Source organism: Pelobates fuscus, chromosome 5, assembly GCF_036172605.1.
Source record: "Pelobates fuscus isolate aPelFus1 chromosome 5, aPelFus1.pri, whole genome shotgun sequence".
Taxonomy (NCBI): Eukaryota; Metazoa; Chordata; class Amphibia; order Anura; family Pelobatidae; genus Pelobates; species Pelobates fuscus.
Genome location: NC_086321.1, coordinates 380256033 through 380272698, shown reverse-complemented (window position 1 = coordinate 380272698; position 16666 = coordinate 380256033). Strand labels below are relative to the sequence as shown.

Sequence of the window (16666 nt, the reverse complement as noted above, 5' to 3'; positions counted from 1 at the left end):
CCTGAGGATCATTTTTATACTGATTTTACAATGGTCATCTCTGCCATGAGGAGAGGAGCGACCCAATAGTTAGCACTGCTGTGATGATTATTTTGAATTGTGTTTTACTTGTGTAATTGTGTATTTTTATTCCAGATGAAGAGGAGGATGAAGTAATTCTGGAGATTCGATTCCAGCCTGTGAGATCGGGATGTTATTACTCCACACGATGCGTACAAACAAAAGAACAATAACACAAAGATATAATGAAATATAAATCTTTATTAATGTACCTCATTGTCAGACACATTTATTTCAACGTTAAAATAAACTGCTGGATATCGATTCTAGTGCAGTTTAACTAATGTAGTCTGTCGCTTGGGACGTGTAAAAAGCATCTTTGGTCCTCCGTATACCGGTTGGATCTCTGGAATGGGCAGCTTTATATGAACAATGTTCAGTTTCTCACAGAGAGAAGGGAGTTCCTATAAATGTGTGCAGACTTTATAAATAAGAATCTTATAAAACACGAGTACAGCTATAGAAATGCATTTGTGATTATATGCAGGCAGCAGGCCCCCCTCTCGTTAGCGGTTACATATTTTCTGTTCGCAGATGATGCCGTGGTTGTGTGACGTTATATTATTTAGAGCAAAGAAAGGAAACTGGTAGATCATCCGCACAAAGTGTAAGTTCCCAACCAAATCCTGGTTCATGGCAGCAACAGTAAACAGAAACCCCCGGCAAACACCATAATATCACAGAATGCTATAGTTATTCTGAAGGGCACAGACCTATTACAGCTTTTCTAATGCCATTTAATTACAGGAGTTATACAGCAACAAATTATGACAGTACATCCAATCACGTAGGAAATACATAGCGGACATTAAATATACAGAATGGATTTTCTGAACAAAAACTATTTGCATATTGCATATATTGAACAAACATACACATACAGAATCTGCAGCTATGTCAGATTGGTTACATGTCCCAGCCTAAACAGACATGGGATCAACCTATATGACAGGTCTCTCAATGTACTAAGGCACTTAACAGTTCAGAACATTGTCCATGCAAGGTCTGCAATCTTAGATGGCACAGGACGCTGGCACAATAAATAATGGGTAGAATTGTACGTAAAAACTGTGCCAGAGTTATTCTGTTCACCAGGAAAGCTGCAGATTCAAACCCTATAAATCCAGCCCTTGGCTTTCAGCTTAGTGGGCTCTGCCTGTGTTTAGCTGGTAAAGTGAACTCCATTATATTTTGGGAAATGATCACATCTTGGGCCAGTTTGGTCGAGGATGAATGAATCTTTTAAACTATAACATTATTTATAAGACACTAGCAAAGAAATAAACAGCATTAACATGCAGCACACAAACATTAATTACAAAACAAATTGTTAACTGAAAGGAATATTGTAATAAATCAGGCTTTAAGAGCCAAACGGTGACTGTACTGTATTAGTAATAAATTACAGTAAATGTTTAGAGAATAAACTCTGTTGTGGCACATTACATAGGGATTCTTCAAATACCATCAAAATGTTAGACAATTATTTATTACCACAAAGGACTATTGCTCTGTATGGATTTGTAATGAATATAATTTGTGACTGTGAACCTGGTATTCTATAAGAAAAGATATAGGGATTAGTCCATCTGCAATACAACATCATGATCGGATGTCTTATCGGTACCTATAAAAATATATTACATAAAATCATATTAAAAATCGATAAAATATTTTTCATACTATTAAATAGTTAATATAAAATTGAGGCCTGAGTGTTTAAAATGAAGTAATGTTAGAGGGATTTAGATTAAGAGGGTGTTCTAGTTAGAGGCTAGGATTTGGTGTGTGTTGCTTTTGAGCTGCAGTGGACAATAACTCCCATCATTGAGAGTGATAGGATTCACAGTCAATGGGACCTTGAAGGCAAGCACCACCTTTCCTTAAATCCCCCCAACCAAACACACCCTTTAATCTAAAGACACTCAAAACCTACGTTACTGTACCTCATGTGTCTTTAGATATTTAAAGGAACACTCCAAGTACCATAACCACCACACTACTGCTGTACTAGTTATGATGTCACCAATGTCCCTGTAACCTCCCAGAGTATGTAGTTATTACAACCTTGGATCCACGATGCCGGTCACCACCCTGTGCCCCTACACAGTCGGGCTTTGCTCAGTAACCGAAATTCCAGCTGCAAATGAGGAGAAGGCAGCTACACAGCAGATCCCAGGTAAGAGCGGACTAATTACTGTAGGTGGGCACTCCTAGCACCATCATTACGGCGTGCCATAGGGATTATGGAGCTTGGTGTATTCCTTGAATAAATTTATAGTATTAGGAAAATCATTTTTCTTACAGCAGTCTATTTATCAGATCTTTTTATTATAAGAATGTCCCGCTTTTCCAGCCGCTTGCATAATCTTTACGCTTTGTCTTATAAAATAATCAAATATTATCCAAGAAACGTGGCCTGTGAATAAGGGAATGCTGATTAGCACATTGTCATGCCGGCATTTACTTTCACAATTAGGGAAATAGACACCAGAATGGGTAGCAACTTGCTTTTCACAATGTACAATGAAAAAAAGAAAATGATTTCAAACGAATGGATTACAAAGATCTACAATGTACGCAGCAAAACAGCGGCTGAGTTGGAGCTCATCAGAGAAGCTTTATTAACAGTTGGAGTATTTTAAGATCTCAATATAAATACCTGTGAGATTTGACTGCTGTTAAAGTGAACCTTTCATTAAACTCTGGATTTATACACTTATCAAACAGCATTACATTTCAAAGACAGCATATATAAATATTTTAATTAAATAGCCTTGTCCTCGCCTGTCAATCAATTCTCGTTACTCACAGCTATACCAAAGCCATTGCCCTCTAGGGTGAAGGATTCACAGGCTTCAGCAGGAGAACCCTCCAACAAGAGTTATGAGGGAACAGACGGTAGTTGTCACTTAGATTACATCCCGGAACCAGGCATGGCGGCAGTGTTGAAGAAGGGGTCATTTTTTAATAGAGCTTCAGGAAATGTAGCACTTAAAGTAAAACTCTTTAAGATAGGTTCACTTAAAATACCCCACAAATGGTGCAGCACTCGCATTATTTCAAACCGTGGCTTTAAGACACCAATATGGAATACCTCTCATACATCGAGTCTCCATCATCAGTAGTGGAGGCAGAGAGAGGTTCCTGGTAAACACACGGTAAGAAAACAAACACGTCTAAAACAGTTCAACTCCATGCGTCTTAACCATTACACCTTTACAATGAGTTGTAGTGGTTATAGTGCGTGGAGAGTTGATTTAACACATTGGTCCTATATGATGAACAATCAAACTTTGTGCTACATTTTATATTCACGTCAGTGCTCTCTGGCAGCAGGGATCCTGATACCAATTTCGACTTCTTCCAGTCTGCCTTTATATAAACCATTGGGACGTACAGGGTTATTTACTAAAAAGAGAATTAAAGTGAATTCCAAAGGCCAAAGTAGCCACATTAAAAGCAAAGCCAACTTAGAGAATGTTTCCAGTTTGCTTGGTTTTTTTTACCTTGCATTTGAAATTCAACCCGAATTCTCCCTTTAGTAGATATGCCTTTTTGAGATGTGCTTCGGGTGGATATAAAGTTCCCACTGGTACTGGGGGGGGAGGGGGGGGACTTTGGTTTCGATATCTAAAGGCATTTTGCCCCCTCTTAAGTCAGCCGAGATATCAGTGTGAATGGTAAAATGACAGTGAATTGGTTTTAAAATGCAACTTTTTAAGAAAATGCCCAACTGTATCCTTCCAATCATGTAAAATCCTCTCATAATCACATCTTAAATTGCATGCTTTTACAGAATTATTGATGAGACGTTAGAAGTTAGGAGAATGATAAAACAAAGCGGAGCTAAAATCTGAATACACACTTAGGAAGTGAAACATCATGCTATCATGTCAACAAAATAGGTTTTTAATCTTTAAGCAGAACCTATTTATTCCATTATTGTCTTCCTTTTAAAGTACACTGCCCCCTGCTGCTTAGAAAGCTGTACTCCTCCAGTACTGGGAATTCTAATTTGTGGGCCACAGCTACTCCTCATTATGGAGTCTGAGAGATAACAAGATGTGTTATTACACTTGGAATGGTGTGGATTTGCAGCATATTGTTAGAATTAACGGGGCTTCTTAAAAAAATATGCAAGCATTTCAATTCCTATCTTGCTTGTACCAAGCCCAATTACTTGGTACCAGGTTCAGTTACTACTGAGTAAAGAATGGGGAGAATATAGTTTGATTGTTACTAGGGCTGTCTCCTTTCTTGTAAGGATGTTTGGAGTCCATGCTGGAGGGAGGTTAATAAATCAGTTTCCCTTTTATTCTTACGAGATAATTTGCAGAAAACACATTTCCCATGCGGCTGTGTTTTGGGTAGGAAAGAGCTATTCCATCTAAGAATCAATATATTTAGGCCTACAACAAAATGGAGCTACACAAAGCTGAAGGCCTCTTTGGTATGTGGCCCTAAGGATTAATTGCAGGACTTGCTCTTTCAATAGTCAAAAAGTCAGAATTTGCTCATCTTTTCTTCTCTTCCTCTTTTAGCTGTTTGATTTGCCGGCTGTGGACAATTTGAAGTACCCCCTCGGCTGCCTGATTGAGCCGTGTCTCCAGGGCTCCACGTAGGTCATTAACCTTAAGGTTTGGGACGGAATCCAAGCTAATGATTTGTGGTTCTTTATCCTCTTCAAGGTCTCTTTTCCTCCTCTTCAGATCCAGATCATTTTGGAGCTTCAGGTCTCGATTTGGTTTACCCTGATCATGCTCTTGTGCTTCGTCTACCTTGCCCTCTTTAATCTCCTTTTCTGCAACTTTCTGGTCTTCTGCAAGCTTTTTGACTTCCACAGGAGGATTGTTTTCATCTGCTCGTAAGTTGACGGCTAGGTTTTGTTTCTGGACATCTTGATCCTCTCTGGGAACTTCAGCTTGGACTATTCTCCCCTCGTCTTTTTCCACCTGCTTAGTTTTCTTCTGCAGGTCAACTCCTGCGGGTTTCACTTTCTGTTTTTCCTCTGTTGGCTGTTCCTGCACTTGGATTTTGTCCTTCGAGTCAGACTCCATTTTTAACTCTTTTGATTTATGCAGAGTTCTGTGTTGATTGAGATCTTCCTTTTTCAGAAGGCCTTTGTCTTGGTCCTTCAGTGGTTCTCGGTCTTCTGGAACTGGATTCTGCACCAATGGTTTTAAAACAGGCTGTTTTGGTTTTTCTGGTACTGGAGCATGATCTGCATTTTGAATGGGTTCTACCTGTACTTTCTGAACTCCAACAGGTTCTTCATTCCTACGATTCTCTGTCACCACCAACTTTACCTGTTTATTCAGGGGAATGATTTTCTCATTCTCCTGTTTAACCTCAGCTGGTAGCTCTTGGGGCACAACATGCTTAACTTCTTTCTCATCAGTTTCAACATTTTTTCCGATGTCTTCCAGAGGGGCTGGTTTGATTTCTGATTGTATTTCCAAGTTGGCAGCTTTGACATCTTCTTTGCTTCTAGGTATCACTACGGCTTGCCCTTCAACCTTTTCTACACCAAGAATGTAGAAGACAAAAATTAGAGAAAAACATTAATCAAAACAGTGTGTTTCATGTTAAAGTGATGTACGTGAATCGGTTTCTGAGGGGGGGACGGTGGGGGACATTGTTTTACTCTGTAAATTTGAATCTTTCCACTAAAACTATTGAATATTATGTTTGCAGTCAAGCAAAGCATGTTAGAATACTGTTCAAACAACCTAAAATATCACCAAATGACTAAAGGTAACCAGCAATGACAAATTCAGTGTAATTTTTAATATCAACATATCCTTTTATATTAATTTACTTTACTTTCACACTAGAGACTGAACGGACTGATATCAGTCTCAGCCCTTATGGAGATGCAATCGCCAAACAAATAATCACAAGAACTACAGCACATTTGCTATAGTTGCTGAGACAGCGGAAAGAGTGGAACCGTGTGTAAGTTGGTTCTGCTCTCATCACCAATATCTCAGCGTAGATGCCGTGCTGTCTGTGTGGCTTAGTATAGTGAGAAACTGAGTGACAGGCATTGCTAGGGAATAGATCTTTTCACGCGGTTTCAAATCTATATATTTGCTAGCAGTTCTACTAGAACAATGTAGATGGAACGCTGCCCTATGCCTGCAATCTTTCGTCTGAAGGATGTCTAGTTTAGGAGACAAGTATATTTTATTTCTGCCTTTAATCAGAATTCCGAGCTGCCTGTTTCACTGTTGTCCAAGTGGTTAATGTAGAAAGCCTGTGTTTCGGCTGAACACCTGTGCAATTAGAGTCTCAGCCAATCACAGGACCAGGGCTGGAGAGATTTAAAGGATCACAGCCAAAGATCACAGCCAATAGACCTGAATGGACGGGTGTGTGAAGGGTCTGCCTGAAGTTCACAACGCTTCTCATCTGTGCAGCTTTATGATTATTGTAGGAGAATACTTCTGTGCATTATCTATATAATAAAATAACTACATGCAACACACTAATTTCATCAATCTCTGGATTCCCTTTTAGCACTCCCTTAATTTCCGAACTCCCATAACGGCTGACTTCAACCAATTCTCGTGTTACCTATCATGGGCAGCCATTAGGCATGAACACAAGTCTATAACCATTCCAGAAAGGGCAGTGAGAAATGAATAAAGTCCGATTTACATCCACAGAGTATTCTACAAAGTGGACAGAGGACGCAAGGTTTGTACAGGGTGAGTGGGGTCTTGGTGTTTTAGGGAGATGGCTACTCTTATTTATTGCATTTTATGTATTGACTGTATTATTAAAAATATATTTTACACACATACCTTTTATTTCAGATTCCCACAGGACAAACTGGTACTGCAAACTGAAAGCAGTATGGTCTTTAGCCGACTCATATTCTCCCACTAATTACTGTTAGAGGATAGATCTTACTGCACATTTTATTTGATTTACTTTTCTGAAATGAACACAAGCTCCAGATTGTTTTATATCCTCATAAACCCTGGAAGCCAGGCTTGCTTCATAGAACACTAGAAGCCCGATTCTAGTTTTTATACCAACCTTGCTGTTCCACCTCTTCCTTCTGCTGGTGGATTTCCATGTGTTGTTCTTTGATCACTTCTAACAGCTTCTCCTGCTGATCTAGTAAGCGTTTCTGCTGCACCTGCTGTTCCTTGATAACTTGGAGCAATATGGCGTGATCCAGAATCTCCTCTTTCCCCGCTTCTAAATGCATAATGAATAAAGAGGTGAAGGAAACTTTTTTACTATGACTTGGTATCGCAATGGTCACGTGACGAGCCAGTGTTAGTCTACGGTTAGAAAAGCTAGTCATGCAGTCAGCTGTCAAACCTCAAAGCTCAGCTTGGCCAATAGAAAAGAAATACCATCAATAATGCTTTTACACGGCTATCTCATCTCCTGTTCGTTAATCGAAAGTAAAATGGCCAAATAAACGCGAGAGTTATGGAAATGATAAATATCTAAATAAAACAAATGGCATCTTCTATGACAGGTGGAGACACAAAGATTCGCTTGTTTGTAAGTGGTGAAAAGCTTTATATTAAAAAGCACCAGAACTTTGTGACCAGGCTGATGGAATACTGCAAAATGGAACAAATTAAAGGGATGATGAAGGGAGATCGATATCACATCTCTGAGTATAGATAAAAACAAATGTAGAAAAATACATTTTGGGGGTTGGGGGAAGGGAGAGCTTTACATAAAGGGAAAACAAGGAAGTTTGAATGTTGTTATTTTGGTCTTCAATGTACGGCCACAGTATTATTTTAACCTAACGGAACAAGTATTTATTAAGTATAAATGTGTTACTGAATCTTCTGACACAGATTAACAGTTAGCCATGTACTACTGCAAAACACAGGCATGCTTACGTTCTGCTAGCCTTCTAAGTTTGGCTGTGAAGGTCCCAGGATGGCATGCGAGAAAGAAAGAAGACGGAAGACAAAATATTGTACAGTTGCAGTAAAACCAGAATCTACTAAAAGCTTCCCTGACAGACCGGTCAAGACTTGGCATTTATTTGTGTTACTAACGTCCGATCTTTCAGGCTTATGACTGGTTGACTATAATGGAAGTTGTAATCTAGAAAACGATTTATTAGCATTACATCTTTGGCTGGCTGATGAGCTATAATCAAAATAAAACTATGTGCTCGCAGAGGGTGTGTGCAAGTTTGGTGTTACCATATTTTGACACCTTTTCATGCCCAAAGAAGGCCATGTTATATTACAATATGTAGAATACAGGCAAGGTCGACAGGTTTCAACAGACATAAAGCACATAGATTCTTGGAATAGTCTTTCAGTTGAAGCAGTAATAACTAACAGTGTAAGCATGGTAGATACATAGAATACCTTCTCCGCTAGTGGAATTATGACACCCCTGATTGAATAAACTTTTGAAACAAAAATTCACCCTTGAAAACATGAAGTGCTACTCCCCAATCACAATAATAATATTCAGCCATGAAACGATCTAGTCCTACTCCCCAATCACAATAATAATATTCAGCCATGAAACGATCTAGTCCTACTCTCCAATCCCAATAATAATATTCAGCCATGAAACGATCTAGTCCAACTCTCCAATCACAATAATAATATTCAGCCATGAAACGATCCAGTCCTACTCTCCAATCCCAATAATAATATTCAGCCATGAAACGATCTAGTCCTACTCTCCAATCACAATGATAATATTCAGCCATGAAACGATCTAGTCCTACTCCCCAATCCCAATAATAATATTCAGCCATGAAACGATCTAGTCCTACTCCCCAATCCCAATAATAATACTCAGCCATGAAACGATCTAGTCCTACTCCCCAATCACAATAATAATATTCAGCCATGAAACGATCTAGTCCTACTCCCCAATCCCAATAATAATATTCAGCCATGAAACGATCTAGTCCTACTCCCCAATCACAATAATAATATTCAGCCATGAAACGATCTAGTCCTACTCTCCAATCCCAATAATAATATTCAGCCATGAAACGATCTAGTCCAACTCTCCAATCACAATAATAATATTCAGCCATGAAACGATCCAGTCCTACTCTCCAATCCCAATAATAATATTCAGCCATGAAACGATCTAGTCCTACTCTCCAATCACAATGATAATATTCAGCCATGAAACGATCTAGTCCTACTCTCCAATCCCAATAATAATACTCAGCCATGAAACGATCTAGTCCTACTCCCCAATCACAATAATAATATTCAGCCATGAAACGATCTAGTCCTACTCCCCAATCCCAATAATAATATTCAGCCATGAAACGATCTAGTCCTACTCCCCAATCACAATAATAATATTCAGCCATGAAACGATCTAGTCCTACTCTCCAATCCCAATAATAATATTCAGCCATGAAACGATCTAGTCCAACTCTCCAATCACAATAATAATATTCAGCCATGAAACGATCCAGTCCTACTCTCCAATCCCAATAATAATATTCAGCCATGAAACGATCTAGTCCTACTCTCCAATCACAATGATAATATTCAGCCATGAAACGATCTAGTCCTACTCTCCAATCCCAATAATAATATTCAGCCATGAAACGATCTAGTCCAACTCTCCAATCACAATAATAATATTCAGCCATGAAACGATCTAGTCCTACTCCCCAATCCCAATAATAATATTCAGCCATGAAACGATCTAGTCCTACTCCCCAATCCCAATAATAATACTCAGCCATTAAACGATCTAGTCCTACTCTCCAATCCCAATAATAATATTCAGCCATGAAACGATCTAGTACTACTCCCCAATCCCAATAATAATATTCAGCCATGAAACGATCTAGTCCTACTCTCCAATCCCAATAATAATATTCAGCCATTAAACGATCTAGTCCTACTCTCCAATCCCAATAATAATATTCAGCCATGAAACGATCTAGTCCTACTCTCCAATCCCAATAATAATATTCAGCCATGAAACGATCTAGTCCTACTCTCCAATCCCAATAATAATATTCAGCCATGAAACGATCTAGTCCAACTCTCCAATCACAATAATAATATTCAGCCATGAAACTATCTAGTCCTACTCCCCAATCCCAATAATAATATTCAGCCATGAAACGATCTAGTCCTACTCCCCAATCCCAATAATAATATTCAGCCATGAAACGATCTAGTCCTACTCCCCAATCCCAATAATAATATTCAGCCATGAAACGATCTAGTCCTACTCTCCAATCACAATAATAATATTCAGCCATGAAACGATCCAGTCCTACTCCCCAATCCCAATAATACTATTCGGCCATGAAACGATCTAGTCCTACTCTCCAATCACAATAATATTCAGCCATGAAACGATCTAGTCCTACTCTCCAATCCCAATAATAATATTCAGCCATGAAACGATCTAGTCCTACTCCCCAATCCCAATAATAATATTCAGCCATGAAACGATCTAGTCCTACTCCCCAATCACAATAATAATATTCAGCCATGAAACGATCTAGTCCTACTCTCCAATCCCAATAATAATATTCAGCCATGAAACGATCTAGTCCTACTCTCCAATCCCAATAATATTATTCAGCCATGAAACGATCTAGTCCTACTCCCCAATCACAATAATAATATTCAGCCATGAAACGATCTAGTCCTACTCCCCAATCACAATAATAATATTCAGCCATGAAACGATCTAGTCCTACTCTCCAATCCCAATAATAATATTCAGCCATGAAACGATCTAGTCCTACTCCCCAATCACAATAATAATATTCAGCCATGAAACGATCTAGTCCTACTCTCCAATCCCAATAATAATATTCAGCCATGAAACGATCTAGTCCTACTCCCCAATCACAATAATAATATTCAGCCATGAAACGATCTAGTCCTACTCTCCAATCCCAATAATAATATTCAGCCATGAAACGATCTAGTCCTACTCCCCAATCACGATAATAATATTCAGCCATGAAACGATCTAGTCCTACTCTCCAATCCCAATAATAATATTCAGCCATGAAACGATCTAGTCCTACTCCCCAATCACAATAATAATATTCAGCCATGAAACGATCTAGTCCTACTCCCCAATCACAATGATAATATTCAGCCATGAAACGATCTAGTCCTACTCTCCAATCCCAATAATAATATTCAGCCATGAAACGATCTAGTCCTACTCTCCAATCACGATAATAATATTCAGCCATGAAACGATCTAGTCCTACTCCCCAATCACAATAATAATATTCAGCCATGAAACAATCTAGTCCTACTCTCCAATCCCAATAATAATATTCAGCCATGAAACGATCTAGTCCTACTCTCCAATCACAATAATAATATTCAGCCATGAAACGATCTAGTCCTACTCTCCAATCACAATAATAATATTCAGCCATGAAACGATCTAGTCCTACTCCCCAATCACAATAATAATACTCAGCCATTAAACGATCTAGTCCTACTCCCCAATCCCAATAATAATATTCAGCCATGAAACGATCTAGTCCTACTCTCCAATCCCAATAATAATATTCAGCCATGAAACGATCTAGTCCTACTCTCCAATCCCAATAATAATATTCAGCCATGAAACGATCTAGTCCTACTCTCCAATCACAATAATAATATTCAGCCATGAAACGATCTAGTCCGACTCTCCAATCACAATAATAATATTCAGCCATGAAACGATCTAGTCCTACTCCCCAATCACAATAATAATACTCAGCCATTAAACGATCTAGTCCTTCTCTCCAATCCCAATAATAATATTCAGCCATGAAACGATCTAGTCCTACTCTCCAATCCCAATAATAATATTCAGCCATGAAACGATCTAGTCCTACTCTCCAATCACAATAATAATATTCAGCCATGAAACGATCTAGTCCGACTCTCCAATCACAATAATAATATTCAGCCATGAAACGATCTAGTCCTACTCCCCAATCCCAATAATAATATTCAGCCATGAAACGATCTAGTCCTACTCCCCAATCACAATAATAATACTCAGCCATTAAACGATCTAGTCCTTCTCTCCAATCCCAATAATAATATTCAGCCATGAAACGATCTAGTCCTACTCTCCAATCCCAATAATAATATTCAGCCATGAAACGATCTAGTCCTACTCTCCAATCACAATGATAATATTCAGCCATGAAACGATCTAGTCCTACTCTCCAATCCCAATAATAATATTCAGCCATGAAACGATCTAGTCCTATTGCGTAATTTACATGATGCGTGACAGCTCCGGGCAGATACTCACCTTCTTGGCTCTCACCCGCCTTCTTCTCAGCATTGTGGATTTCTCGTTGTTCAAGTTCAGCGGCCACTGCCTCCTTTCCATCTATAAACAAATAAATAATAATAATAATTGTGCCTAAACGGTCATACGTCCGGAGTTAAATGACCGGAAGCACCAGAGAAAGCTGGATCACAGCACTCTTGTTACAATGTATAGTCCGATATTCTAGATGTGCTTCCATCTTACACATGGCTGCCCAGTTTCCTACCTGCAATGAGTTGATTCTCCAGTGCTTTTTCAAGCTGGTCCAGATTGTTTTTCTCGGCTTCAACTACTGGTAGAACTACCGGGTTCTTTATTTCCTCCTCAGGAATATCAACATTTTTGGCAGCAGCCTTGATCTCTTTATACGGTGGTTGCTCCTTCTCCTGATCCACGACGGAAGCCTTATTTTCCTGCACTTTGTCGAAGTCGCCTTCTTTCTGCGGTGGCTGTTGCGGTGCTTGTTCATTGTCATCCTTGATGGGGGGAAGCTGGTCTTTCTCATCTGGCTTATTATCTTGTTTGTCCCCCACCTCTACCAAGACATTATTAGCCCCGTCAGCCGGGCGCTTCTTCTCATTAGACTCCTCGTGATCTTTTCTCTCATCCACAGCAACCTCATCTCGCGGCACTGGCGGTTCATGTCTGTGAGCCTCACCCACAGGGACTGCAATGCCTTTTGGGTAGGAGACAGAGTGAGATCAGTGTTAGGAGATACACCCCAACTACCCACCAAGGATCAATGTTTAAATAAGTTAACCGAAACATAACAAATTGCACGGGAGTAAACTTGTCATCATTTGCACAAAATTGTTTGAGACATGTAACAGAGGAAAAACAGAGAGAGCATAGAAACAGTATGAAACATGCAGCAATTGTAATGTTTTGTATAAAAGCATGCCATGGCTTGCCAATCACACAGCTTATATGTAAGGACTATTCATATCTTAAATAGTTTGAGGAAAACTGCTAGAATATCATTGCTGTCTTCTAACAATGTGATGCATTTTACACTTAACTCTCGCCTTGGAATTTTAGAGGATAGTAAATGATCGGCTACTTTGGCCTCAATTCTGATATTCAGATTTAATTTACTATAATACAGAGCTCGGAGAATAATCCAGAAATTCACCACTTCTAGCTCTAAATGGATCCTGCATAAAAAGCAACTTGGGGTCCAAGATCTACATATGACTTCTCCACAGTAAGGTCTTGTAAAAAAATAAATAAAAAAAAATATATATATATACACAAACACAAAGTTTGGTGAATCTCTCATCATTAAACTGCAGACTCTGCAAGAGGCTGGAACACCGTGACCGATGAATGACACAGAAGCGAACCCATAGAGACATTAGGAAAACAGCTAGGGCGTCATGCAGCCTGTGAAACTAGGCATCCATTGGTAATAATGTCCAAAGGATAATTATTTTACTAAATTAAACCCACAATAAGTTGGTAAAATCCAATGGCCAGGCTGTGAATAACTCAGAATAGGTCTTACATCTATCAGATCCATACACATACAACGATAGGCAGTCTACAGGCATTGTACACATAATATAAGCTAATCACAGGACTTTATTACAGATGGTACTGCCATCTGTGGTGTGGATGTTAGTTCTGGCAGAATCTTCAGGTGTGAGGAAAACAGAGATTCAGGTCTAGAAGTGCATGCATGTTACCTACCAGAGTTAGAATGTCTATTCATTTCAATGATACAATTACTAGTGTCAGAGCTGAGGTTTTGTAGAACTCACAGGAGGGGTGTGGATCGTAACAGACACAGAACACAGTTATGACACAGTGAAATGAGATATTGATTAATACTGCTCTCCAGAAAGGAAGAATGGTATGTCATATCACAAGGCCCCTACCTGACATTTACCAGAGAGTCACCATTTACACATCACACGGAGCAAACAGTACTATTGCTAGCATAGCTTGGAGACATACCGGAACATATTAATAAAAAAACAATTCTTCCCACTGGATGGTACCTTGGCCAGGTCTGTCCAGCTGGTCCTCCTCCTTTTTCCTCTTGACCACCACTTCCTCCTGTTGATCTGGAACATCAATGGGTCCTTTAATCTGTGGCTGTTCCATCTCTGGCTTCTTGGGTTTGTCTCTGTCATCAGCCGGCTCATCCACCTTTGGGTTATCAGCTGTAGAGAAAGACGCAGGTTCTCAGGGAAAGGAACTCTAGATTGCAAGCTCTTTTGAGCAAGGTCCTTATCAAACTATTGTTCCTGTAACATTTTGTAATGGTCTCATATTGTAAAGCACTGTGGAATAATTTAGCACTATGTTGGCGCTTTATAAATGCCAGTAATAAATAAATAAAATACAAATGGCAATAATAATAATAATGACGTAAAACCACTTGTCCTACGTAATGTGATAAATACAGTAAGCTTCGGAGAGCAATTCTGTTACCAGCAGGGGGCAGTGTTTCGCTATAGAAAGGAGCAAAATGTGGCCTCCATACAAACAATCTACTAGATCAGTGTATGAAGGGCTTCTTAGTGGGAAACATTGTAGCAGAAAACAGAACAGGATGGGTTTACCAAAAAGGTAGTTCCCTGCAGTTCTAAAACTACAACTCCCATAAACCTGAGCCAGCCAATTAAATCTACTAATTTTGGTTTGCAGCAACAGATACAGTGTTCAATGGCCAAATAAAAAAAAACTACAACCAACACAGAAAAGCAAAACGTTATCCGTGCACTATCCCAAATCCCTACGCACATCTAGATATCAGGCGAGTTTTAGTAAAATGGTAAAGGCCATTAAAGTGTCAGCTCACCTGCCGCATCAACCTCTTTGGTGAGGTCTAACAATTCACCGTGCTGCTTACAGCTAAACGGTAAAATCTCTAATGAGACAGAGAGGGCGATTGTTGTTTATTCACTAAGTGCGATGATTGAAAGCTGAATTGATAGAGTTTGGCTCCAATAGCAAAGTGTAACTATAGTAGAATTGAATATTTTTGCATACATTTTGTCCTTTGAATTTCAGCTCACCACAGCTCTCTGTTTAGTAAATAACTCCTATACATTAGTTATGGCTATCCACTGACGATTTACCAAAATGCTTAGTTATTTCAATGCAATGTCACAGATTACAAATCACTCCCTTAGTACCAATGTTTTCCCCTTTACTGCATACTATAATACATTAGAAACTGATTTTTTTTTATTATTTTTATAATGCATTTCAGCTCTCAATGTACCTGCAATCTTAAACTAACTAGCCTTTATAATCTTTTATTATACCAGACAACAAAAGGATGTGTGAATGCACTGTGTACAAATCTAGCTAAGATTAAACAGTATGGTGATGATAAGAGTTCCTTTAAAGTTTCAAGGCTGGGAAGAAGAATAAACAGGACACAAATGATGGCCCCCCTGCCCTCTCCTCCTCCCTCTTACAATGCCAGGAAGCAGCTGGAATTCAGAGATCATAAACAATAATTGTTCCAGTACAGGTTAAGAAGGAGGTGGGGTGTCCCAAAACAATCTCAAATGCCCCCCACAATGCTCGGCTGTTCCTGATGTACTGAAAGTCTAAAGGCACACCTAGAATTAGCAGGTTTATAGAGAAACACCAACGATACGGAGGGGGAAGTCCAATCTTTAACCTCAGTAAAAGCTTTTCAAGAGGAGAAAACATCGCTATCTTCAGACTAAAGCAAACACACTCAGTGAAATCTTTAACATCTCAAGGATTTAAAAGCTATAAAATGATAATTTTGGCTTCAATGATTATGTGGTGTGTATTGGATATTATATCGTGTTACCCACAGTTTTCAATGTGTCATTTTCTATATCCTGCTATTATGTACAATGTATTCTTTCATTTTCTGAAAAGTTTTTACCATCACTACAGATGTAACAATGCGCATGTAGGAGTTTCGCCACAGTGTCCCAGCGGAGGGCGCAGCTGTGATTGGGAGGGGAGCAACAAAGATTAAAAATATATATAAACATGTAAATTATTCAGGGGAAGGGTAGGCAAGGCGTGCATCCAAATATAACTCTGGATTCAAAATATGCTGCCTTGGGAGCATCCCCCACCTTCCTGCGGCCAGACACAGACACACTCCCCTAATGAACTACTGATGAAATCTTTGTTGTCGACCTTGTACTTTGCAAACGACTCTGAATTGAAGGAGCACTGATAATCGCGAAACTTACGCTTTTTGAATTAAAGACATATTGCGATTTACTTTTTACCCAGCTACATTATTCTCCCATAGGAAAACAAAAAGTGGGAAAAAAGAGAAATGAACAATGTGGGTGTGGAA

General features: G+C 39.1%; 1 protein-coding gene across 1 annotated transcript in view; it reads right to left on the bottom strand.

Moving 5' to 3' along the window:
* Positions 1 to 2366: 2366 nt before the first annotated feature.
* The window catches only part of SLC38A10 (solute carrier family 38 member 10), a 49785-nt gene continuing 35485 nt past the window's right edge, over positions 2367 to 16666 (bottom strand). Inside the window, exons 12-16 of the mRNA XM_063456303.1 lie at positions 14361 to 14525; positions 12587 to 13036; positions 12340 to 12420; positions 7108 to 7272; positions 2367 to 5584 (exon numbers count right to left, since the gene is read on the bottom strand). Coding sequence (XP_063312373.1) covers positions 4578 to 5584; positions 7108 to 7272; positions 12340 to 12420; positions 12587 to 13036; positions 14361 to 14525 — 1868 coding nt within the window. The 3' untranslated portion in view covers positions 2367 to 4577. The remainder of the gene's footprint in view (positions 5585 to 7107; positions 7273 to 12339; positions 12421 to 12586; positions 13037 to 14360; positions 14526 to 16666) is intronic.